This window comes from Clinocottus analis, unplaced genomic scaffold (assembly GCF_023055335.1).
Source record: "Clinocottus analis isolate CAN_PGR_092001 unplaced genomic scaffold, fCliAna1.0.p SCAF_2, whole genome shotgun sequence".
Classification (NCBI taxonomy): domain Eukaryota; kingdom Metazoa; phylum Chordata; class Actinopteri; order Perciformes; family Cottidae; genus Clinocottus; species Clinocottus analis.
This window is the reverse complement of record NW_027175931.1, coordinates 7,703,107-7,726,350: the sequence shown is the minus strand read 5'-3', so window position 1 is coordinate 7,726,350 and position 23,244 is coordinate 7,703,107. Positions and strand designations below refer to the sequence as shown.

The 23,244-nt window shown below is 42.2% G+C and overlaps 2 protein-coding genes across 2 annotated transcripts in view; one reads left to right on the top strand and one right to left on the bottom strand.

Moving 5' to 3' along the window:
• egfem1 (EGF-like and EMI domain containing 1) overlaps positions 1–23,244 on the top strand; it is a 51,302-nt gene that overhangs the window by 14,877 nt on the left and 13,181 nt on the right. Inside the window, 19 exon segments of the mRNA XM_068585911.1 lie at positions 1,791–1,913; positions 4,463–4,585; positions 5,627–5,752; positions 6,200–6,322; positions 7,517–7,639; positions 8,331–8,468; positions 8,577–8,699; positions 9,134–9,256; positions 9,371–9,637; positions 9,766–9,894; positions 12,857–12,985; positions 13,447–13,575; positions 19,049–19,183; positions 19,697–19,831; positions 20,760–20,885; positions 21,202–21,333; positions 21,583–21,711; positions 21,803–21,934; positions 22,322–22,450. Coding sequence (XP_068442012.1) covers positions 1,791–1,913; positions 4,463–4,585; positions 5,627–5,752; positions 6,200–6,322; positions 7,517–7,639; positions 8,331–8,468; positions 8,577–8,699; positions 9,134–9,256; positions 9,371–9,637; positions 9,766–9,894; positions 12,857–12,985; positions 13,447–13,575; positions 19,049–19,183; positions 19,697–19,831; positions 20,760–20,885; positions 21,202–21,333; positions 21,583–21,711; positions 21,803–21,934; positions 22,322–22,450 — 2,574 coding nt within the window.
• Positions 13,299–16,652, bottom strand: LOC137790727 (EH domain-containing protein 2-like). The gene is made up of 6 exons (XM_068585211.1): positions 16,401–16,652; positions 16,107–16,283; positions 15,778–15,875; positions 14,970–15,382; positions 14,706–14,870; positions 13,299–14,608 (listed from the first exon to the last, which is right to left on the bottom strand). The coding sequence occupies exons 1-6, from the start codon at positions 16,619–16,621 to the stop codon at positions 14,048–14,050; spliced, it is 1,635 nt and encodes a 544-aa protein (XP_068441312.1). The 5' UTR covers positions 16,622–16,652; the 3' UTR covers positions 13,299–14,047.

The following is a 23,244-nucleotide window of genomic DNA, read 5'->3' as shown; positions in this document are numbered from 1 at the left end:
AAACAGACATTGTTTTTTCACCAGAGGGCTTTGGATCGCGTCTATGTTGTTTTTTGCTCATTGGTAGTCCATTTAACGGCATGCGTTTTTGATAAACATTTGCATAAATGCCTTAACATCTGGGGATTGAGGGAATGGGACTTTGTACTGCTTCTATTGTGCCCACTAATCCTAAACAAATATTAAAAACCTAAATTACAAGCTGAGATATAATCGGACACACTTCCCTGTTTAGTAAAGAAAAGCCAGCGGCAACTCATTTCTGGAACCATCTGCAGGATTTCTCATGTGCTCTTCATCTACACAGGCAAGCCGGCAAACACAGTGTTCCTATGAAGCACGTTGCTGTACTTCCCGCCCGTCTACTGTCCACTTCTTTTTAAATTGTCTCTCCAAGTTGTGCTTCTGAAATTTCCTGTTTTTCAAAGACAAACAAACTATTGCTCAACACACAGCTAAGGGGCCCCATTAAGTCTTTTAACAGATGGGGGGGGGGATGCAACTTAATAACTTCTTCTCTCCTTAGTCTTCCTCATGGACAGGAGGTTACCAAGTCCATGCATTCATTCCTGTGCAATTCCTTCTTCTTAAACACACATACAACATTGAGTCATTTGTGAAAGGTGTGGCTGTAGTTTGATCAGTTTCGTTAAAGATCAGACATTCGCGCAAATATCCTCCATTAAATGGAATGCTGTGTTCAGGAACATTTTGTATTTGCTCTTGCTTTTCACTCAAGATACTTTATATTGCAAATGATTTACATCTGGAGGCATCAGGGATTCCTCTTATTGCTATTACACACATCACTTCTATTTATCTAGCTGAAACAATATTAGGGGTGCATGCATTTTAGTTGTCCAACAACATCAATGTTATTTCAACTTAATGTGTGAAAAGATAGAATAAATCATTTGTTTTTCACATTTCAAACCACATAATTAACAAACAAGTATCATGTGTTGAGCTCCACAATTAGCTTAAATGTTTTTCTTTTCTTTACTTGGATATGACTGCTGGAAAAATGTACTCAGCGATCAGTCTAATATATGAAAGTGATACTGGTTGCCATGTTGATGTCACAGATAAATCAAACTCACACTTTTACAAGTATAAAAAGGTCTAATGTGTTTAAAGATACTTTTTGGCAGTGGTACATGATAGGCATCATTACACAGCACAAGAACAAGGAGCCTGCAGGTTGTTTTTTTGAGTACAAGAGGTAAACAAGGAACAAACCTGGAAACCATTTCACCCTCAGAGACAAGTAAGGACACAGAACGCAGAGGAAGTCCATGAAAACTGTTTTTAGGTTTCACAGAGCAAAACAGTTAATGCAATGAAGTGCAAATGTATAAGATTCTGGGGACTGGAGAAAATTCTCAACCTCTGTTTTGTGAATTAATTTGTTGAACTGCAACATGTGGGAAGATTCAAGCTATAGCTTCTGCTGTTACTTCTCTTAGCCTCCAGGAGGTCATTGATCCATATAGATTGGCAACCGACTCACTAAAAGTTCAGTTTATTTGACTTCTGAGAGCTCCCTGACATCAAAGACTATCTGTCACAGAGATTGAGGAGAGAAGTCATGCCGTACAAAGGAATGAGTAAAAGTGAACGTTGTAAAAGTTTTGTTGATTTTCTTTCTGCTGAAAAGCAAAAGAACTCCACATGGAGGGACTCCTCAGTGAGAGAGAAAGGTTAGCTGGATGGTTGGTTAGAAACCTTTCTGTTTTGTGCACTGCATGCATTATGTTAGTAAATCTGGCCTTTTGATCCTTTTCTTTCAGATGTTAACGAATGTGAAGTGGAGGAAGGCGGCTGCACGGGGTATTGCTGCAACACCATCGGCAGCTACTACTGCAAGTGTCCTGAAGGCAGTCGACTGGGGCCAGACAGCAAGACATGTCAAGGTAAGATGGACATCTGGATGCAGCTGGGGCTTATGAAACAGATTGTTCCATAACACAAAAGGATGTGTTTTTGCCTTTATTTGTAAATATAAAAAACAGAACTTTCCGGCGTTGGAAAATTTAATGAAAAAATAGTTTGATAGATTTTTCCGCTGCACATGTTACAAGAATAATACCACTGGTGCGTTGGTGGAAAGTGAACATGTGCTTGGATGATACAGCAAAGTCATCCCTTATGATGCTGCAGAAAGGTCAGGCCATTGAATTTTTAAATCTCTTGCCTAAATTGGTCAACTTAAGACTGACTTAACCGGCTAGACTACTGGCTGTAGAGGGCTGATCCAACCTCACAGGCAGCAGCACCCCTTCCTAATCAGCTTCTATTCTCTGACAGCCGTATCATCTGACAGAAATATGCTGAGTTAGTGTTGGGCACTGAGGCCCATTTGTTCTGTTGCGCTCCAGGTGTGAACAAGTGCCCCTGACCTTTTACCCTTAAGACAGGATATTGTCACTTAGTAATAGATTTAAGTCTGAGACCTAACCAGTGGAGCAGACAGCTGTGAAATCCTATTTTAAAGGCTTTGGAGTGAATTGTATGTGTGGTCATATTTATGGGGAAAGACAGCGAGTTTGGATTTGAAATGATGAAGAAACATATATATATATATATATATATATATATATATATATATATATATATATATATATATATATATATATATATATATATATATATATATATATATATATTAAGTTCTTTCAATGTTAGTTAGCCAATCTTAAAACTCAGAGGTGTTCAGAAGATCTCTTCCTTTGACATTTAGAGTCTACTGAGTTGCCTCCCTGCACTGTAGTTTTTTTTAACCTTAATTTAAATGTAATTTGATCATGTTGGTCATATGCCTTGCTAAAGCAAACATACATTGAATGGCACACACAGTTTGGCTCTCACATCAGAGAGCCACATTTTTTGTTTTTGGTAAATTCAGGTCCTGCGGCGTTCGTTCTAAAGACCACCTGTTCACAAAAGCAGCACTCCCCAATGTTCAGCCTGTTTTATTGTCTAGTTGTGGATGCTAACTCAGCAACTCGGCTAACAGCCAGACGGTGTCACGCCATATCATTCAGACCTCATGCCCCTCGACCTCCGACACCACAACTCCTGCCGCTGCTGCCCCACACACCGCCTCAGCCACCACTGAAAAGCAGCCATTGTGTGTCTGCCATTGAAATCCTCTCATGTGAGGAGACCAATAAGTATATTAACCTTTGCAAAACTCCCCCCAGCATCTATTGTTTTCTGTGTAAGGCATCCTCTATAGCTGCCAATGTGTTGGAAGTACAACGACAGGACAGTTTATGAATACGTCATTCACGTGATTACCGGTTGCGTGGCGATTATTAATTTAGCGCAGATGTCCAAACAGATTGGGAAAACGGATATAAATTCGTTAAACCCTATTAAACTTATGTATATGCAGAATACACTTCTTTTTTTTTAACTAGTGAAAGGCCTCCACTTTGACACCCCCTCCTCCCTCGTAACTCCCATTATTGGAAACGAGCTAATTAAAATAGTCAAGATCATTCTGGAAACGGCTGTTCCCACGGACTGTCAGAGTGAAAGTGCAGGCAAAGACGAGCACATGCAAACTATTTCCAACATATTTCTATCTGCACTTTCCCGCACGCTTGGTGTTTAACACGCACAAAAAGGGGAATTGCAATTGATTTTCCCCTCCTTGCACACATCTCCTCTATGATCAGTGTGAACCAAAAAAAGCCAGAGTCAGAGAGGACAACTGGGAGAAGGTTAGGGAGGATGTGTGATGTGTTGTCCAGATGTGTATTGAAGCCTGATTGTCCGCCAGTACAGTGTTCAGGTATGTTGTCTTCTCAGCTTGCTCCTGTCTCTGTGTAACATGAGCTTCAGTTCGACACACGTTCAGCCATATGCAAGTCTCTCCTGTACAGGAAATTGATTGCACGCATGCTACTGCATGTACAGCGTGATACGCCAATTCATTATTCAACCCAAAGACATTATACATGTGCATTCTTTCCTCGAGGAGTCAGGACACAAGGCCAGCGTGGTAAGGCACGCTGAACTTTTTGTAGTCAGGTTTCTGTATTTTCCCTCACTATAAAAGCGGAAGTGGTGATAGTAGGTTTTAAACTTGACAGCTGAACTGGGCACATAATACCAGATGTCAGCAAAAATATAAAAGAAATTAAATGTGAGACTTTAGCTCAAATTCACTCTTTATATTTGTAACACTCGAAATGTGTTTTTCACATTCCACTATTTGGCTCGCTGCAGATGGAATGTTTAATTACACTACCTCAAAGTTGGATATGAGACTATAAATTACACAATAAATGCCTTGTTTCCATTCATTTCCGCGGTATTTTCCGACAATTGACTGAAGCTCTCAATCTATCATTGTTCACCCAAGCAGAGAAGTTTTTTATGGGCTTAGTGGTTCTTGTCATTGAGCATTTGTCTGTGCACGGTTATGAGTCTGTGTATATGTGCGTGTGTTCAGATGTAAATGAGTGCGAGGAGCTTAATGGAGGATGCCAGCAAACATGTGTCGACACACTGGGCTCTTATCACTGTGAGTGCAGCGAAGGCTTCCGCATGCACTCTGATGGTCGGACCTGCATTGGTGAGTACCAAACAGAAGTATTCACTGCTCTTGTGGTCACCATTCTCACCCACTGCATCCCCCCCCCCCCTCCCTCATTAATATAGCTGGATTTCTGCATTTTTGTAACATCTACAGTGGCGTAGAGTAATAACACAGATACAACGGAGTGAGAAAAATTCGGCTTCTGATGTTAGATAGTTGCAGAAAGTATTTTGAGATATATGTTCAGTCACTTTCTTGTCAAAAGGTAAAGAAAAAGCTTGATACTATTCTTATGAATGTATGTTGTAAGAATATATAATATTAATGTTTTAGAACCACAACTCTGACAGTGTCAGCCAGTGTGAGAACAGCTGGATTGATCTCCGCATCTCAGTATTTGAATTATTGCAGCAAAACTTTAGAAGTGCTTGGCTTCCATGATTAATATTAGAAACATAGGCAGTAACTTACTGTTGCCCCATTTTTTGCACCATAAAACCGTTCGGTCACAAGTTGTTTTTTTTTGCAACTTATACTGAAATTCAGAACTCTACTGTTGCTTGTGGTATTATTTTTCCTTCCTATTTTTTTCGTCTACAGCTTTGTGGTAAAGAGTAAGGAGGGAAGCAGCGGGATAGCTAATTGTATCTGTTTAAATCATTATGTTAAAAGCCAGCCGTTCTCTCTGTTTTGCAGCCCGTCTGTGTCATCATGTCTGTGTTTAAAGCACCCAGAAGGCACACGGCTAATATTCATATTTGGCACATCATTAAATCACTGGAGTAATGGGATGGAAAGATAATTAGAGTGACCACGGGAACCGCTTGAATATCATTTCCCAGTTTCCAGCCTTTTCTCAAGAGTTTTCCATAATTTAACGGCTGCAGAGTTTGAGGTGTTAAAGCCATTTTTGAGTGCCAACAAATGCGATTGTACCTGTCGTACTGTGTGAGTTCAGATTTGAAATATCCCATAACTGGCCAGAGTTTCGTACATTAATTCTGTAATTGGGCACCAGAGCAATGTGTGTTTATGCTCATTTACCATCTGTGTTCTTGTTTCTGTCTCCCGTCCAAGCGGTGAACTCTTGTTCTGTATTGAATGGCGGATGTGAGCACAAGTGTGTGGACATGGGGAACAATCACTACAAATGCGACTGCCGAAAGAACTATCAGCTGAAGAGGGATGGGAGACACTGTGAATGTAAGTCTTTTTGTCAACAGATGTTCTCATAATGTGATCATTTATTAGAAATCGCTGGGCAAACTTGAGTTCACTAGAGGAGGTTATCTTCCTGAAATGTGTTATAGATGCTTCTGATGTTGCAAACATACAATGTATGTAGCTACAGCTACTGTGCAGAATAGGAAGATGTAGAGAGGAAAGGATTTTAAGAAGCAGCTTTGGAAACAGACGAACAGGAATTCAGATTGCTCCGAGTGGAAAATGTTTCTGTTAGTTTTAGAAATCTTTCAGATGTCAAAACTAAACTCACTTTTGTGACGTTTCTGAACAAGAAGCTGTGCGTGCAAAAGTTACATTTAAGTATCTGGAGTTGAGATATCTGTGCTCATAAACTAACCAGGAAGGTCAGAGAATCACCTGCTGGGCTGACTCGCCTTCATTTTTGTGTATATTTGTGTGTGTCAGTAAGGGACCCCTGCGAGGACAGGAATGGAGGCTGCTCCCAGCTGTGTCTTTCACAGGAAGGCCGGGTTCACTGCAGCTGCCGACCTGGTTTTACTCTGGCTGAAGACGGCAAGAACTGTGAAGGTGAGGAATCGCACTCTCACATGCAAAAATACCTTTCCATGGAACACGTTACAGTTTAACAGAATCACGCTTATGAGTTGTCCATAAGTTACAGCCACACTAGACCTCCGTTTGAAGGCAAATATGCACAACAACAGACCCGTATTGATTTGAGAGGCTGATGGTGGAAACTTTTCTTGCTAATATTAATCCTGCTCCACCTATGAGGGAAAAGAGAAGCCATAAAAATCTGAAACATGATAGAGCCTTCCTGCTGCAGGAAGCATTCGCTACATTGTTTTGAAGATTTCTTCACGGGAACAATGTTTTGTAGCCTTATGCTAGCCAAAAGGGTTAAGTTACTGCACTCTCGTTAAAGAGGACAAGACAGACATACATCACCTCTGAAATGCTCTGGCATATGTCTCAATATGACCTAGAAAAAGATTTGTGTGTTGTGCAACTTTGATGCATACTTCTCCTTTAGGGTGACCATATCCATAACACCAAAAAAGAAAGACTTTATTAAGTCATTGAAGCTGAATTTGAATTCACTGTTCAACAAAACTGTAGAGTGAAATCTCAAGGCTATGCACATGGACATAGCAGGGGTCAGTCTGAACAAGACTGCGTTGGAATTTTACTTTACAAATTTAAGGGTCTGTTTTTATAGCCCTTTGAAAATTGGAAATTGTGAAGTTATAAATATCATTATTACAAGTAAGCGGACTTTGAAGTCACTTTTCTTCAAAACTCTACTGTGAAATATCATGGCCATACACATGGACATAGCAGGGGTCAGTCTGAACAGGACTACCTTGTAACTTTACTTTACAAGTTTAAGGATCTGTTTTTATAGCAGTTTGAATATAGGAAATTGTGGCATTATGAATATCATTATGTCATCGAAGCTGAATTTGAGCTCAATTTTCTCCACAACTGTACAGTAAAATATCACGGCCATACACATGGACATAGCAGAGATCAGTCTGAACAAGATTGCGTTGTACTTTTAATTAACAAGTTTAAGTTGGCGTATGTGGGCTCACTTGACCGCAGTGTCGCGCGGCTCCAAAAGGAGGACAAGTACGTGTCCGGCTTGATGCTGTGACGGACGCCGGACAGAGCATTGAAAATCCAGAACGTCCAGAGGTTTGGTCACCCTATTCTCCATTATGCCTTTTTGATGCATATGTTGTTTTGGTTCTCCTACAGACATTGATGAGTGCAGTTCAGATCATGCCAAGTGTTCCCATCGCTGTGTCAACACGATGGGCTCCTTTCGATGTGTGTGTCTTCTGGGCTTTGAACTTGGTGCTGACGGCAAACAGTGCTACCGTAAGTAAACGCCATGGAAATTGAAATTAGTCTTGACCTTATGCGAATGAGAAAATCCCTCAAAGGATTTATATATATTCATCCTAAGATTTACTTATCTTGTAAATACCAAAGGAAGGAAACTAGATTCAATGGTGTGTATGCAACACGATTAAAAGAAAAGCAAAGATATATTAACGAGAAACAATCTCGATATAATATCACAGTTTCTGATACAGTCGGTGTCTCCAGGATCACATTTTGCAATGATGACTCACAAGGTGAGAGCAATACTAGCATCACTGCTGGTAATTACACCATTAGAATGAAGAAGCCACCCGCCAATTATGTCAGGTCATTGCTGACCAGTTGCAATCTCAATTTATGTGCACAGCAAATGTTGCACACTGCAGCATTTCAATTTGAAACAAAAAAGCATGTCACGTGTATGCGTGACACGGATTAAAAGTTTTCGAATATTTTGGGAGGGCAATTATAGTAAGACACCTCACATAATACATTAAACATGTTCATTTGAAATGAATGGCAGTAAGAGACAAGTGCACTTAAAAAAGCATAAATAATTCCTTTGTAATTTTTCCCCCTGCTCTCTCCTGCAGCTTGAACACACAACCGCAATAGTCCTTATAACGATGTCCTTATGTTTCAACTCTGCACTTTAATTTTGGTTTTGGTACTGTCTTTCCTCCAGGCATTGAGATGGAGATCGTCAACAGCTGTGAGAAGGACAGTGGAGGATGTTCTCATCACTGCGAGCACACCACCAACGGCCCGCTGTGCTCCTGCAACCACGGGTACCAGCTCGACCAGGACAGGAGGACCTGTGTGGGTAAGAACTCCTCCTTCTTTTATATTTTCATGCACTTTGTGATGCTCTGCTGGTGTCTTTCTGTCCGTTTGTGGCAACCAACTCTATGCCGCTGCGTGCCTTACTCAGATAGCGATGAGTGTGTCAGCGGGGAGTCCTGCTGCCGTCACTTCTGTAGGAACTACCCCGGCGGCTACGAGTGCAGCTGCAGAGCTGGCCACAGACTGAATCCAGACGGCTGTGGCTGCGACGGTAAGAGTGCCAGACTGTGAGTGTGAGCCTTTTTTAGTGCTCTTTAGTGCACGACACAAACTCTCACTTGCAAACAGACTGCTGAGAAATGAAGCTTTTCAAGGCCATTTCGTAGCAGAAAACAGGACGTTTTGCTCACAAAGGAGCAAACTTTACACAAACAAGTAGAACTGCCGGATGGGTGGAATCAATTCAATCACACGAGTACACTAAAGTGAAGCGTATTCATCTGATTGAATACAAATACAAAAAGGACCATCTGAAGTTGATCTGCAATACCAGTCTGCCATTGAATGTGTACATTACACAACCAATAACCAGCTGTTGTGTTCAAACCTCCATCCAATGACAATGGCTTCACTTGAGTTTTGCTATTATTATTCAATTATTATTCATTCTCTTTGCTGTGTGTTGCTTGTGGATTCTCCTGTCAGACATTGATGAGTGCCAGGCAGAGACGTCAGACTGTGAACACGACTGCGTCAACACCCTGGGAACATATGAGTGTTTCTGTGAACGGGGCTTCCGCTTGGATCAGGACCAGCACTCCTGCGTTTGTGAGTGACATTAGCATTGTAGTTGATCTTGGATCGAATAGTTATTCATGGACAAGTAAAATCCCAAAAAGGCATCTGAATGCGTTTGTCTAACTTTGTTCTTTGTGTTGTTAGCTCTGTACGGCAGAGAACTAGAAGAAGAAGAAGAAGAAGAAGAGGAGGAGGAGGGAGACGAGGACGAGCAGCTGGAGGTCCACAGATTACCAGACCTGCTGTTCCGCGAGACTCCTCAACTCCTGCATTACACAGCAGCCTTGCGCTCCCGTTACGGTGATGATGATGATGATGGGGATGACGATGGTAGCGATGGTGGTGACAGTGAACAGGAATATGAGGTCCAGAGGGAGCGCCGGGGGGAGCTCAGACTGGACAGCAGCATAGGTACAGTAAAGAGCATGAGTGGTGACTCAGATGAATCCCTGGTGAGAATTCACAGAATTGTACTCTTTTATTAAATCTTCAGCAAGTTACGAAAAGACAAAAAAGTTCATTTTCAGTTTCTTTTTCAGTGTGTTTCGATGGCTCGTTCGGGGATGACTGCAGCGTGAGCTGTGAAGACTGTGTGAACGGAAAGTGTCGTGAAAACAGAGATGGATGTGAATGTTCAGCTGGATGGACTGGGACCATCTGTAACCAGAGTAAGTTAGATACGTCTGTGTATTGTTTAACACATAATCGACACAACCTCGCCTTCATCACTCTGCTCAAAAGGCTTGAATGTTGTGTTTCTTCTGAAAGTCACGATACACTTAAAAGGTACATTTTGGGGATCTATTGGCAGCAATTGAATAGAATATTGAAAAGCAGGTTTTCTTCAGTGTATAATCACATGAAATGTTTTTACAGTGGCACAGAACGAACGAACCAAACTCTGAACTTTGGCCGTTGGGGAAATACACTCATTCAATTTTATACAGAGAGTTAGATGAGAAGATTGCAACGTACCTCAACGCAGCAGCTCATATGACGTATTGCAAAAAGTCATTCCTAATTTTTCACCTTGGCTCGTTAAATGTATACATTCGTTTCAAAAATGTACTTCCGTCTTCACAGGAGTGAGAATGTGAATAGGCTTATTTCCCAAAGATTGCAATCTCTGTGAACCGAATATCTAATTTTGAAGAACATAAACAAAAAAAAACTTTCCTGGCTCAGACATGAGAATGAATGGGAGACTCAAATTAATAATTTATGCCCAGATCATATACATGACAGGTGGATAATGTCAACAGTACAGTGCACACACACACACACACACACACACACACACACTTATTTTCCCCACAGGTCTTTCTGAGCTGCTCGTAGCGATGTGGTCTAGTTTTAGAGCGAGATGAGCTCGCTCCCTGTGTGCGTTGATCCAGGGCCATGTATCAAAACCTGTCGGCTCCTCTGTGTGGGAGGCTGGGTTGTTTATAGGCTCCAGAGCACAAGAGCACCAGGGGAATTAATCTGTCTGCTACTGGAGCGAGGCCAGGGCCCACAGCAAGAGCACAGCCTGAGGCCAAGGATGTCCACCACTGGGCTAGAAAGCAAGGTTCCATTGTTCCCATCCAGCTCTATGATTAATGGCTGTCTTTGGTCTGAACCCGACTCGGGCCGGTAATCATAAGAGGAAAGCCATGTGGGACATGAGTCCGTGAGAAGTAATCTGTCACTTTTAGAAACAGGCTGTTGAGGTGGCAGTATTTAGATGCAAAACGTGGAGGTGATGATCTGGACATTGGTCGCATTTCCAGGGGGAAAAGATGCATTGAGCAAACACATTTGGCTTAAGAGAGGCACAATATTCTTACTTTGTCTTTACCTATGATAGGTTTGTATTCAATCATATTTTTGTATTTACAGCTGCAAGAAGAAAGTACAATTGATTCATGTGCTGATTGTACAAAATGCAGTATTTTTGTGGTATTATAATATTTTATACTATACATCTTTGAGGCGATCTTTGTCTTCATTACTCTCGATGTGATGGGCCACAGTTAACATGTCAACAATAGGAAATTATGGTTTTCAACTTCTGGGTGGAACACCGCCAAGATGGCAGCTTGCTGAAAGCTCTCCCGGCCGTTCCCAATGAGTGAAAGTGCAATTTGTATATCAGACTAAACTTGAACTGAAAGGGACTAACGATGAATATAACAGGCTAAAAAAGCAAGAAAAAGCACGCAGCAGCCAGAAATACACGAGGAATCCGAGCAACTCCGAAGCCACTCACCAACGTTAGCGTACTTGCAGACAAAGTCATGTTGATGCAGTGCAAAGAGCTAATTCTTAGGGTTTTTCACCTGGCTAAAAAAGAAGAAGCTTGAAGACATTAATGGAGAAATTGTGAAAACAAACACCAGACTGGACGAGGCCAAAGTGCGCATAATGAAAGTTGATAAGAGAAGATATCTAAAAAGCTGAAGCGTGTCAAAACAGATGCAAAAAAAATTCAAAGGAGAGCCGCTCCAGACGGGAGAACATTAGAATATATTGTTTGTGTTTGTGTGGGAGCAGAAAAAGAGTCGCCAACCAAGATCTCCTTCTTGATATACCTGACAGAACAACTCTTCAAATTGAAAGAACAAGATGCACAGCCGAGATCCATCCTGACAAGCTCTGCTACCAAACAAAAGAAACAAATTCTCCATCCGGCAGAGTAAAATAAAGTTGTTCCTTTTTCAAGCGAAGCAAGTAAACCTGTGTACGGAGGATTTTAAAAGTTTCTGAGTCAAATAGATTTTCGGCACAATGTCAAGCCCAATGGAATTCTACTTGTTTCAACTATGCCGAGAATTCTGTTGTTAAAATCTTGTGAGGTTCTATGTTGCGCCCGGGTAAAAACAACAACTGGTGACAGATGTTGGAGACTGTGTGGGATAAAAGCCCCTAATCACTTCCATATTTGTTAGCAACATGAAGTGGCTATCTAAAGGCGCCTCGTCAACCGTTAATATATTTGGTGGTGAAATAAAAGCATTTTGTGCTATTTAAATAGCTCTTTGTGTTTTTTTCATGTTGCCTCAACATGCCCCAGCACCCCAGAAATGTCCCATTATTATGAAGCCAAATCAATGACCCATAGCCACGCCCACTGCCCTGTTCATTTACTTTCATTGTACACATTGCATCTGGCACAAGGAGATCACCATTTATTCTTTTTTTCATTTTTATTTGTGATCTTATCCTCTCTTCCTGCTTCTCACATTTATACATCAACTGTAAATTCAGTTTCTGCTATGCCGTTACCTCCAGAACATATTTGTAATTGGCTTATCTTCCCATGGAGTGACGTAAGACTGCTGGGAAGAAAGTGTGACATGGAATTCAAGCATACTTTCACTTGATGGATTGTAACACTTTAGCACATCTTAAAACAGCCGGCTGGTTCATGTTGTAATTGCCAACAAGGCCAGAGGGATTAAGAGTGTCAGAGGGGCACATCATGGGGAAAGACGGTGGAAGTGTCGTGAACAATAACCCTCTCGTTGGCTGCTGTACTTTCTCTTCTCTCATTCATAAGTCGGTGTTTCTGTGACAAAGGAAGTCCCCGCAGTTTAATTCACTCAGTTACACTGTTCATGTGTCAATGCTCTTTCCCCTCTCCTGCTCCAGCTTGTCCACAGGGGACCTTTGGGCATGCCTGTAACAGCCTGTGCCGATGTCAGAATGGAGGCTTGTGTGACCCTTTAACCGGGAAGTGTTTCTGCCCCCCCGGGGTGCAGGGCCTGCTCTGCGAGGATGGTTTGTACACACACACGCACACGCACACGCACACGCACACGCACACGCACATGCATGCACGTACGCACGCACGCACTGTTTGAATACAACAACCAGACTCTATGTTGGTGGTCCCAGACATTTCTTTCAATTCCTTTTGCTCTCTAATAAAAATAAGTTGTCATACAATGTCTTAGGCTGTGTGTCTGTTAGTGACGAGAAGTCGTTTGGAAGCGGTTGTATCTTCTCAAGTGGTTTCATTTGAATATTTTCGGAAAGAAGCAAAGCAGAGGATTTCACAAGACAGAAGCACAAATATGTGAAAACTCCGACAAATAATGAATCTTCCAACCTAGATCTTACAAGTCTTACAATTCCAGATTCACTCGACTTTAACTCTTATCTTCTTGAAATGTTGCTCCTCTCACAGTGGAGCTCATAGTAGGCATCCCATCCTAAAGTGACATTATTCCTGTTTACAGGTTGTCCAAAGGGTTATTTTGGGAGGGACTGCAGAAAAAAGTGCAACTGCCCAAACAACGGACATTGCCATCGTCTGTATGGAGGCTGCCTGTGCTCTCCGGGACTGTATGGACGCTTCTGCCACCTGCGTGAGTACCAACCTGACCGTGGTCATAATAGTACCCGCTGCATAATGGTGATGGTGATTATAATGATTTGATCCCAAACGATTAAATAAATACTGGCAAATCATCTTTACAATTTTAATATCATTGATTTAAAAAAAAAAAGGATTACGAGAGATTTGAGCAACTCTTATGTGTATTACACCTAATTGAGGATCATTGCTGCTGTACTTTCTATTTTCTATCATTTATCTATCTATCATGGGTGGATATTTGACAATGTAGAAGTGAAATGTACATTTTAAAACCATCAATGGGATCTTTAGGTTTCTGTGACATCAATACAAATAGAAAACACGTTCTCAGGTTCATTAACAGTACATGTGGTTAGTTATTTTAAATATCTACTACCACATAAGGCTACAATCATTTAAAAAAAAGTACAAATTGTCCAATTACTGCAGACAGAGCCTTAGCCTCTTTTCAGCGTCATGTTTTACGCTTCGTCGCTGGCTGAACTGAGCCGCTTTGACGGCGGCACCAGGTGAGACGGCAGCTCTCGGGGGAGAAAGTGGCCCTCTAGTTTTCCCTCAATAAGATGGACCGCCAAAGCGAACTCCTCATTGTCCAGCATGCCATCCCCATCTACGTCAGACAGCCACCAGATGTGAGCAAGCACAGAGTTGGGCAGAAGGGTGGTCGTCATCCACTCTTTGACTTTGCTGCCGCTCAGTTTGCCCCCGTTCGGACTGAGGTTGAAGAAGATCTCGTCGTACTTTGGCTTGTATTTCTCCACCGCCCACTCGTCGAAATCCGTCTCACTGCTCTCCTCGTCTCTTTTGAGTTCCTTGAAAGGATGTCTCTTGTAATGCTCGGGCCTGAATGTTCCCAAAAATTCTCCATCCAACACACCAGGGAGGGATTTCTTCCTCAGTTCTTGTTGTTGAAGCAGAGGCACCAGCTTTGCAATATCAGTGGTCAGGAGTTTATCCAAGGAAGCCATCAGATTTGGCTTCAGTGTCTTGAACTTTGAGAAATCTTGACCCAAAAGTTTCTCCTGAAAAGGTATTCAATAACATGTTAAACTCACCGAAAAAAAAGAAAACATTCTGATAATATGGTATTCAGACAGCAATTAAAAAGTAATGATCCACCTGCATCTTGGTGCAGTTGGGGAAGTCGCCGGCTGGGACTCGATGCCGTTGCTGGATCTTGGTGAAAATCACCGGAAGTTGGTAAATCAGATTATGCTTCTTGCTTTCTTTGCAAAAAATTGTTGGCATCTCCTGTTTTAGATAGCTGATGATATGAGCATGTGCCTAGAAGGGGGAGATAAAACATATAATCCAAACAGCATCTGAATTTGTAAATATTTATGCAAAAGAATGGGGTTGGATTGAACTTGAGAGACCTCTTACCCTTACTAAGCGGGCCCTCTTTACCAAGTCATTCAGCTTGCGTACTGCAGCGTTGCGCGGCAGGTTCCTGATGTCGGCCAAAAGATCCTCTTCCTCGCGCTCTAACAGCTGGTAGTGGTCACACATCTGCCTGGGCTCTGACCAGAAAGATCCAATGTAAACCCGCAAGACCTCGGGGGTTCGAAACACTTTCCCCAGCGACCACATGAGGGCGCCGTACACTCCCATGAGCTGCTGCGAGTCCACCAGGTCAGCTTTGTTGAGAACCACGCGCAACTTGTCCTCGTAGCCACACAGGGCCCCAAAGGCCCGCGTGAGCTCATCGGAGAACTCCAGCTTGTGTGCGTCGAACAGCAGGATGATTCGATCCACACGCTCTGCGAACCAGCGCAGCACTGCTGCAAAGTCGTAGCCTGGGGGATGAGCAACGAAAACACTGGGTTTTTATTAAGAGCGTATGTAATCGGGCAGGCCTCACTGCCTCGATATCTCGAGGAGGATACATATCCCAGTTTCAGCTACACCCACAGATTGATGCATCCATAAAACAAATGGAAGGCCGCTCAGTGACTTGCTGCTCGTCTCCTCCCAACTCAGTCATATTACTTTCATCTGTGCATCTGGCTTCAAGTACTGAAATATTATTATGTTGTTGCCTCTGCAATGACCCTCCTCTTACCAGGAACGTCATTCCTCCTGACAGCAACAGCTCCTGACAGCTTTCCAACTTCCTAAAACTGACTATGTGGAAGTAGAAGAAGAGCCATTAATCCTACTGAAAGGAAGTTAGAAAGGTATTGTGTCTCACCTCGACTCAGTTTTCTCTTAGCAGCGGTTAAGATGCCCGGTGTGTCGATAAGGCTGATGCTCTCGAGGACTTGATTTGGCATCTGAACGCACTGAAACCTGCAAAGAAGAACAAAATAAAGCATTATTTTTATTACTCTCCAGTGTCCTTTATTGAATGAGAACGTAGGATAAAACAGCGTCAAACTGCAATGTTTGTGTCAGTACTTCTATGCTAATTGAAGGCAGAACCTTGGCAACATCTTTCAAAACTGTCCAAGTAAAGGAAAACAAGAGCAATATCTTCCCCTCCCCCTCTCTCTTTCGCTCTGTTGATTCCTACAGCGTCACCTGTTCAGAAAAGCATTTCCAAAAGGGTCGAGGTGGCGAAAGGGCTTTTTCGGGTCCACTGTGAGGGCATTGCCAGGGATGACTCCCTCCACCTCTCCATGCATGAGGGCGGTGAAGCAGTCCGTGGTTGGCTCTGGCCCAACTCTGCTCCCAAGAAAATCTTGTTCTATGAGATACCTGAAGTCCAAACCACCATTAACGACATCATTACCCTCAGCACGTCAGTGAAATGCATCCAGCGGAAGACGTGCGCAAATGTGCCGTTTTAAAAAGCGCGGATGTTCCAATTCTTACCTCACAAAAGTCGTCTTTCCCGTTGAGTACTGACCCATCACCAAGACCATCGGTTTGTTGTCAAACTCCGCGTCCTCATAGCTCGGAGAGTGAAAGTGATGGAAAGAATAGTATTTCTCTATCGGCAGCAGCCTCTTAAAATAAAGATTCTTCAGCTCCTCTGTCACTAAATTCACATCGCCCAGTGTTTGAGGGTTGCTCCTAAGCCTCCGGAAGGACATGGCGATGAATCTTTGCTCTCAATGTTCTCGGTGTGAAAGGCTGCTCACTCTACTAACACCAAAGCGAATGATGGAAGAATGTGCTCAAAAGAATATTATCAGATTCTCACAGCTGTCTGCTCCATCCTGCAGCGGGACATGGAGAGGGTGGAGAGGGTGTAACCAGAGCCTGCAGCTGCACCTAACATAAAGCCAATGTCGAGAGGGACAGGGTGGAGTGGAGTTCAGTTGTTTTGCTTGTTTCAGACGAGAGTAGGGAGAATCTTGGCAAAATGCATGCACAGTGTTCTAAACACTGATGATGTGGCAGTGCTTTTAAGTCTTGCATAATACTTTAAATCGATTTCTTCAATGCTTCTACAAACAGATTTTTTGTAGGAAATTGTTTTCCCAAATAGTCAGCCTGGTCTCAAATTGGATTTGTAATCATTTCAGCAGTAACGATGTATGATGCACCATCATTTTAAATAAAGTTCTATAAATCAAGTGAAACAGAACGCAGCGGTCACATGACGTCAACTTGCAGAAGTAGGATGTTGTGATAACATGGTGGTCGGGTGTGGTAGCTTTGGCCCATAGAGGTTTTATTTCGACATTCTTTTCTTAATTAACTTTCACCACCTTCACTTCAACAAACAAAAGTTGCTATGACAATTTATTTTCTATGCCTAACCTAAAACAAAAATGTATATGTGTATTGTAAAACATCAACAGTGGTGGAAAGGGTACTCAAAGTCTACTTAGAAGGCAGACTGAGAAGGATTTTCCTAAAAAAAAACGATGTATAGACTCAAAACTAGACAAACACAGTCCCTCTAAACCATTTATTATGACCCACTATAGTCGTCTGTATCTGCAGAGACCCGAGCCTCTGCTAGTTTTTTCTTATTTGGCTTTTTTTCAGGACGTTTCTAGGCGTCAACCTCTATAAAACTGTAGCGACCAGAACATTAGCGCAGATCCAAGCGGAGTTGAGGAAAAAAGAGGAGCCAACACAGAAAGATAACGCACAACTAAGCGAGACAACCAGACAAACCTCATTCTATAATAGAAGTGAATCTGGGGCTGTTTCTCACCAGCCCGGGAGCATCGTAACCCCAAACTTTGTTGAGGCGGCGTGCGTTCAGTGTCTGGGAAGGAGGAGCCAATTGAATTTGGTCTCCCCATAGTTCACATGTCAAAGTGTCCTTCAGCAAGACACTGAACCCCCAGTTGCTCACAGCAGCCCACTGCTTATTATATTCTGTACGTATGTAACTATGTAATATGACGCAAGGATACAAATTTAAAAAAAAGATGTTTATGTATTATGTTTTATACACATTGAAACCGACGCTTTGTGCCTTCAAAAGTAGCAACACCGTAGTGTAGAAATACTGTTACAAGTCAAATTCCTGCTTTCAAAACCTTGTTTCAGTAAAAGTAATTCAAAGTTGACGTGCTTGAAGTTGAAATGCTTATTTTTGAGTCTATACATTGTTTTTTCATGTCAGTGTTTTGCTCTGTGATGTTTCTGGATTATTATTACTGATGCATAAATGTGTGAAATGTGTTTCTCTGCTTTATGGTTGTGCTAATTTAAAGTACTTTACTGTTGGGTAGTTTATTTAGTGTTGCTGTCCTCTAAAAACATGCTCTATGAAGGAAAACAGCCCTTGTTTCAGCTTTGAGACGACACATTTTCTAACTACTCCAAGGTTTTAAACAGTGGTGGAATGCAACAAAGTATTTTTACTTTGTTACTGTACTTAAGTACATGTTTATGTATCTGTACTTTACTTAAGTAAAAATAATAGTGCATACTTTTTACTTTTACTCCGTTACATTTTGCAACTATTATCTGTATTTTTACTCCTCTACATTTCTACAATTTGTGTCATTATTCGTTACATTTTATAAACACAGTTTCGCCAAAATGTTGCCTACACAAAAATATGCATTGCTTTGCTGTTTTGGAAGTTTAAAAAAGTAACTATTTACAAAAGTAACTAATTGCAAAAGTAACTTGTTACAAAAGTAACTAATTACAAAAGTAACTATTTAAAAAGTAACTAATTACATAAGGAACTAATTACAAAAGTAACTAGTTACTAGTTACAAGTAACTAGTTACTTTATAAAAGGCACTCTCAGTGCTAAATATCTTGTTTAGTTTAAGAAGTAGGAGAATACTTAATCCTCCAGTTCGTCTCAATTTTCTTTGAATTCAAAATCACTTGGACAAACATGTTTTTCACTGTACAATAGTTTTACTAGTTACTACAGAGTAAAAGTACAATATTGGCCTGTAAGATGTACTTACATTTACTCAAGTACTGCATACCTGAGTACTTAGTTACATCGCACCGCTGATCACACAAACATGAGAACATGGTCGACCTAACTTGTACTTTTTGTTCGTTTCCGAACTGATCTCCTCCGTCCTCAGCGTGTCCCAGGTGGACGCACGGCGGAGGCTGTTCCAAGGAATGTGACTGTGCTCAAGAACATTCCACTGGCTGTGACCCCAAAACAGGGAGCTGTTTCTGTAAGGCTGCATACCACGGCCCACGGTGTGAGGAAGGTAAAAGCGCTTCTCAAAAACACCCAACTCATTGATTTAACCGGCAGTGCAGCACACAGCTTCAGATTCTAGGAAACAAATGGTTCGGATTTGTGTTTATATGTTTTCATTGTGTTGCATACCATCCACCTGGTTTCCAGGTCAACTGCCTCACTTCCACTTCTCAGCCACAAGTGGATTCAGTGGATATATTGCCATGTCGACCTTTTCACAGCTTCAAACATCATTGGGTGCATTTCCTGGCGCAGTAATGGGACTCCAGATGAGGGGAAATACACTTGGAGCCATGCGGCGTCCCTGCAATGCCATTTTGACTTCATGGTCAACAATGGAAACACAGTGAAGTCACTGTGTTTGGTCTTCGAGACAGTGATTACAGAATCAAGTGAATTGCTGGTTAAAATCCTAATAACCTGCCTCTGAATGTTTGGACGTGTGCGTTGAGATTGTCCACTAATCTTCCCACTTTGTCTCTGTGTGTGTGTGTGTGTGTGTGTGTGTGTGTGTTTGTAGAGTGTGAGTTGGGCTTCTTTGGTGCAGGCTGTGAGCAGCCATGTGACTGTCCAGGTGGAGGGTCATGTGACCCCGGGACCGGAGAATGCAGTCAGCGATGTCCTGCGGGCCTGCATGGAGATAAGTGTCAGCTGGGTGAGACAAAGAGCGGCTTCAATGCAATTCAAAGGGAACTGTGCATGTTTTAGGTTTTTTTTCCAAATATTCTAAATACATTACTGTTAGATTATGATGTTCCCCCTCAAAGCCTGACTCCCCAGCGCTCTCATGTGGCCATAAGCTTTATAGTAAAAGATCATTGTCTCCCTTTACGCACGTGTGTGGATACTGCATGTGTATCGCGTGGGCTTGTTCAACGACACGTTTCTACGTGTGTGGTTATTGTTTGCATACTTCATGTGTAAATATGTGCCCTTTCTGATGTCACCACAAAATTGTTTTGAGTTACGGGTTTCGGGAATCTTTTCAACCTCTGTCACAGTCTTTGTATTCATCCTCTGCTGCCTTTGATGGATTGAGTGGATTTAGTGGGTGAAATCAATTACACTTTCTTTTTTATTTCACCTGGTCAGCGCAGGTGTTCTTGTTGTTACAAACGGCACCGACATAAATGGGAATTTGTCATCTGGCTGCTTACCCTGCTGCTTGATGGAGAGCTTGATGCTCTGTGTTGTGATCTAACGTGAAACTGGATATTGTTCAAGAGCCGTTGGTAAAAACACGACTTTTGTGTCTCCGTGGAGTGGACTAACAAAGCGGTTTTACAGTATGTCAGCGCTGATGCACAGTCCAGGCCTCAGCTTGCTGGGTTTGTCGAAGCCAAATAAAAAAAAAAGGATTCCACATCTTCTGGATTGTATTTATCTTAACGTGCAGGCCAGGTCATGACAGGGGTAATTTACTTCAGTTACTACTGCAGAGGCTATTGGCAGAGGCTGAATAAACAAACAGAAAATGATTTAGTATTCCTGCAGTTCTCTTTTTGCAACGTTACACAATCCCGTCTTGTGTCTGTTTGAGTGCAACCGTCGCTGCCGTTTTGAATGTTTGAATCTGTCGCCAGCCTGCCAATCACCGAGCTACGGCGAGAGCTGTCGTCTGACCTGCGACTGTGGAGGCGCTCCTTGTGATCCTGTGACCGGACGGTGCATCTGTCCTGCTGGGAAGACGGGACACTCCTGTCACCAAGGTACATTTGATTTGTATGTTGTTGTTGTTGTTTTACGTTCCATTAAATTTCTGTATTCGTTTGAAGTTTGAAATCTGAGGTCAGAGACTCTGTGACCTCAGATTTATCATTATCCCAGTGAACCACCAGGTCGTTTGTGTTTCTTTGGTGCCTCTTTAAACCAAACCAGTTCCTTTGCTGTGTAGCTTACTTGACACTTAATACATGTCATCCTCCAAAACATCCGAGCATAAGTGGCTTTAGGACTTCACAAAGAAGTAACTAGCATAAGTGGCTTACTACCCACCTAATCTGAAAGATTCTCCGTGCTCCCCAGACTGCCACGATGGATTCTGGGGGTTGAAGTGCCAGTCGCCATGCCCTACGTGTGAGAACAGAGGCTCCTGCAACAAGCAGACTGGCGTGTGTGACTGCAAACCAGGCTTCACAGGGAACCTCTGCCAAAATGGTGAGCTTTCATTCGAAACAAGAAACAAAACTATTTTTAGTCATACTATTTTTGACCATGAATTCAAATCTCTATGTGTCAAAGAAAAACTAACTAAGCTAAGATTGAATAAATATTCAAACTGCAATTTACTGATTTATTTTATATTTATGTATAAATAATATGCGTTTTCAGTTCCTACTAAGCACGTGTCAGTCATAAAGAGTGACTAAGTGAAGCCTTATCCTATGCGTGTGGTGTTGTGTACAGAGTGTGCTCCAGGTTTCCATGGACCAGACTGCGCACGCCGCTGTTCATGCCACCCTGACGCTGCTTGTGACCCACAGACCGGACGCTGCATCTGCTCTCCTGGCAAAAGAGGCCATGACTGTACAACACGTAAGAACTGCGATTGCCCTCATAAAAAACGAGTCCGGATGCAACGTTTCACACATGTCTGTCTGACTGCAACATTTGCTGAACTTCATAGCGTGCGAGTCTGGTTACTGGGGCCACGAGTGTCTCCGTCAATGCCAGTGCAAAGACATCTCTCTGGACTGTGACCCGGTCACCGGGCAGTGTGCGTGTGAGGCCGGCTTCACCGGAGACCACTGTGAAAAGAGTAAGTTAACTTCTTTAAGGCCACACAGTTTCAATGAGATACATGGAGATTTCAGTACACACTGCCATCACGGGGCGATCGACACTTACAACATTCTTTACAGCTCATTTACAATCCTGAAAGTCATTTTCTGGATATTTTATTTCATAACATGTCTTTATTTCAGTGACGCCTGTACTCAGGGACTTGTGATTTATGATGTATGTAGTAGCGCCTGTCTACTACAGCTCTGGATGTACCACCAGAAGCTATATTTAGCTCAACATAACGTTAAACAAGATCGTTTTTCCGTTTTTTTCAAGCAGCCTACATTTGGTTAAATGCTTATGATTTACAATATCGTTCCGCTAAATCTCTCTTCTGCCTCTCTCATACGCTCACGTTTAGTGTGTGTGAATGGCAGTTATGGGCAGCGGTGTGTCCGGCAGTGCCGGTGTCAGAACGGAGCCGTCTGCGACCACGTGAGCGGAGCCTGCACGTGCTCGCCCGGACATGCTGGCACGTACTGCGAAAAAAGTAAGATGGCTTTTGTTTCTGATGAGTCACTATCCAATAAGTGATTGTAATTATGTGACAAACGTTAAGCTGCACAAACCTTTATTTATGTTTTGAGTCATTTTCACCTTTTATTAATCTTTTCCCGCACAAACATAAATAGGGACTTGAATGATTGATTTAAGGCACTTTGTATTGAATTCATATGAACAACAAGGTTAATATAATGTTCAAGAGTATGTTTTGAAAGCCCTTTGCACCTTTGGCTAAAATGTGTGTTTTTGTTTCCTTTCCACAAGTATATCATAAGACCTTTAGAAAACAAAGTGTTGCTTACTCCACACGACTTCGGACACTATTCTCTAATACACTAGAGGGCGCTGCAGGACAGTTTTCAGATTCACTGTTTGAGGTAACGTCAGACAGATTTAATGAATCATCAGCTTGTCCATGTAATGTCATGTTATGAGCAAAACCATTACAAAACCACACAAATCCTGAAGTTCTTATTCGTCATTTCAGAGTAGATGGACTGTGTTTCACAGGCTGCCGTCTTCTTTAAGCATCCTGCCACAGGACAACTTTCATGTAACTAATATTATTTTTATGATATTTTTTACCCAGCGACAACGGTCCAAGAGTCTTAACGGCGTAATAGATTTGTTCATGGTTACAGTCTTTTGACTTGAAGTTGCCTCGTGTTATTACAAAGTGTAAGATTTAGTGTAAGCGTACTACCAGGCCCAGAAATTCATACCACCTCAGTCCTACACGGGGCATTATAAATCACGGCCGTGTCACACTAGAACAGAGCT

Coding starts and splice junctions, on each gene's coding strand:
- LOC137790727 (XM_068585211.1), bottom strand. CDS start 16,621: ATGTCCTTCCGGAGGCTTAGGAGCAACCCTCAAACACTGGGCGATGTG. Junction 15,876..16,106: donor GGAAATGCTTTTCTGAACAG/GTGACGCTGTAG, acceptor TCTTCTTTGCAG/GTTTCAGTGCGTTCAGATGC. Junction 14,609..14,705: donor CCAACTGCACCAAGATGCAG/GTGGATCATTAC, acceptor ATACCTTTTCAG/GAGAAACTTTTGGGTCAAGA.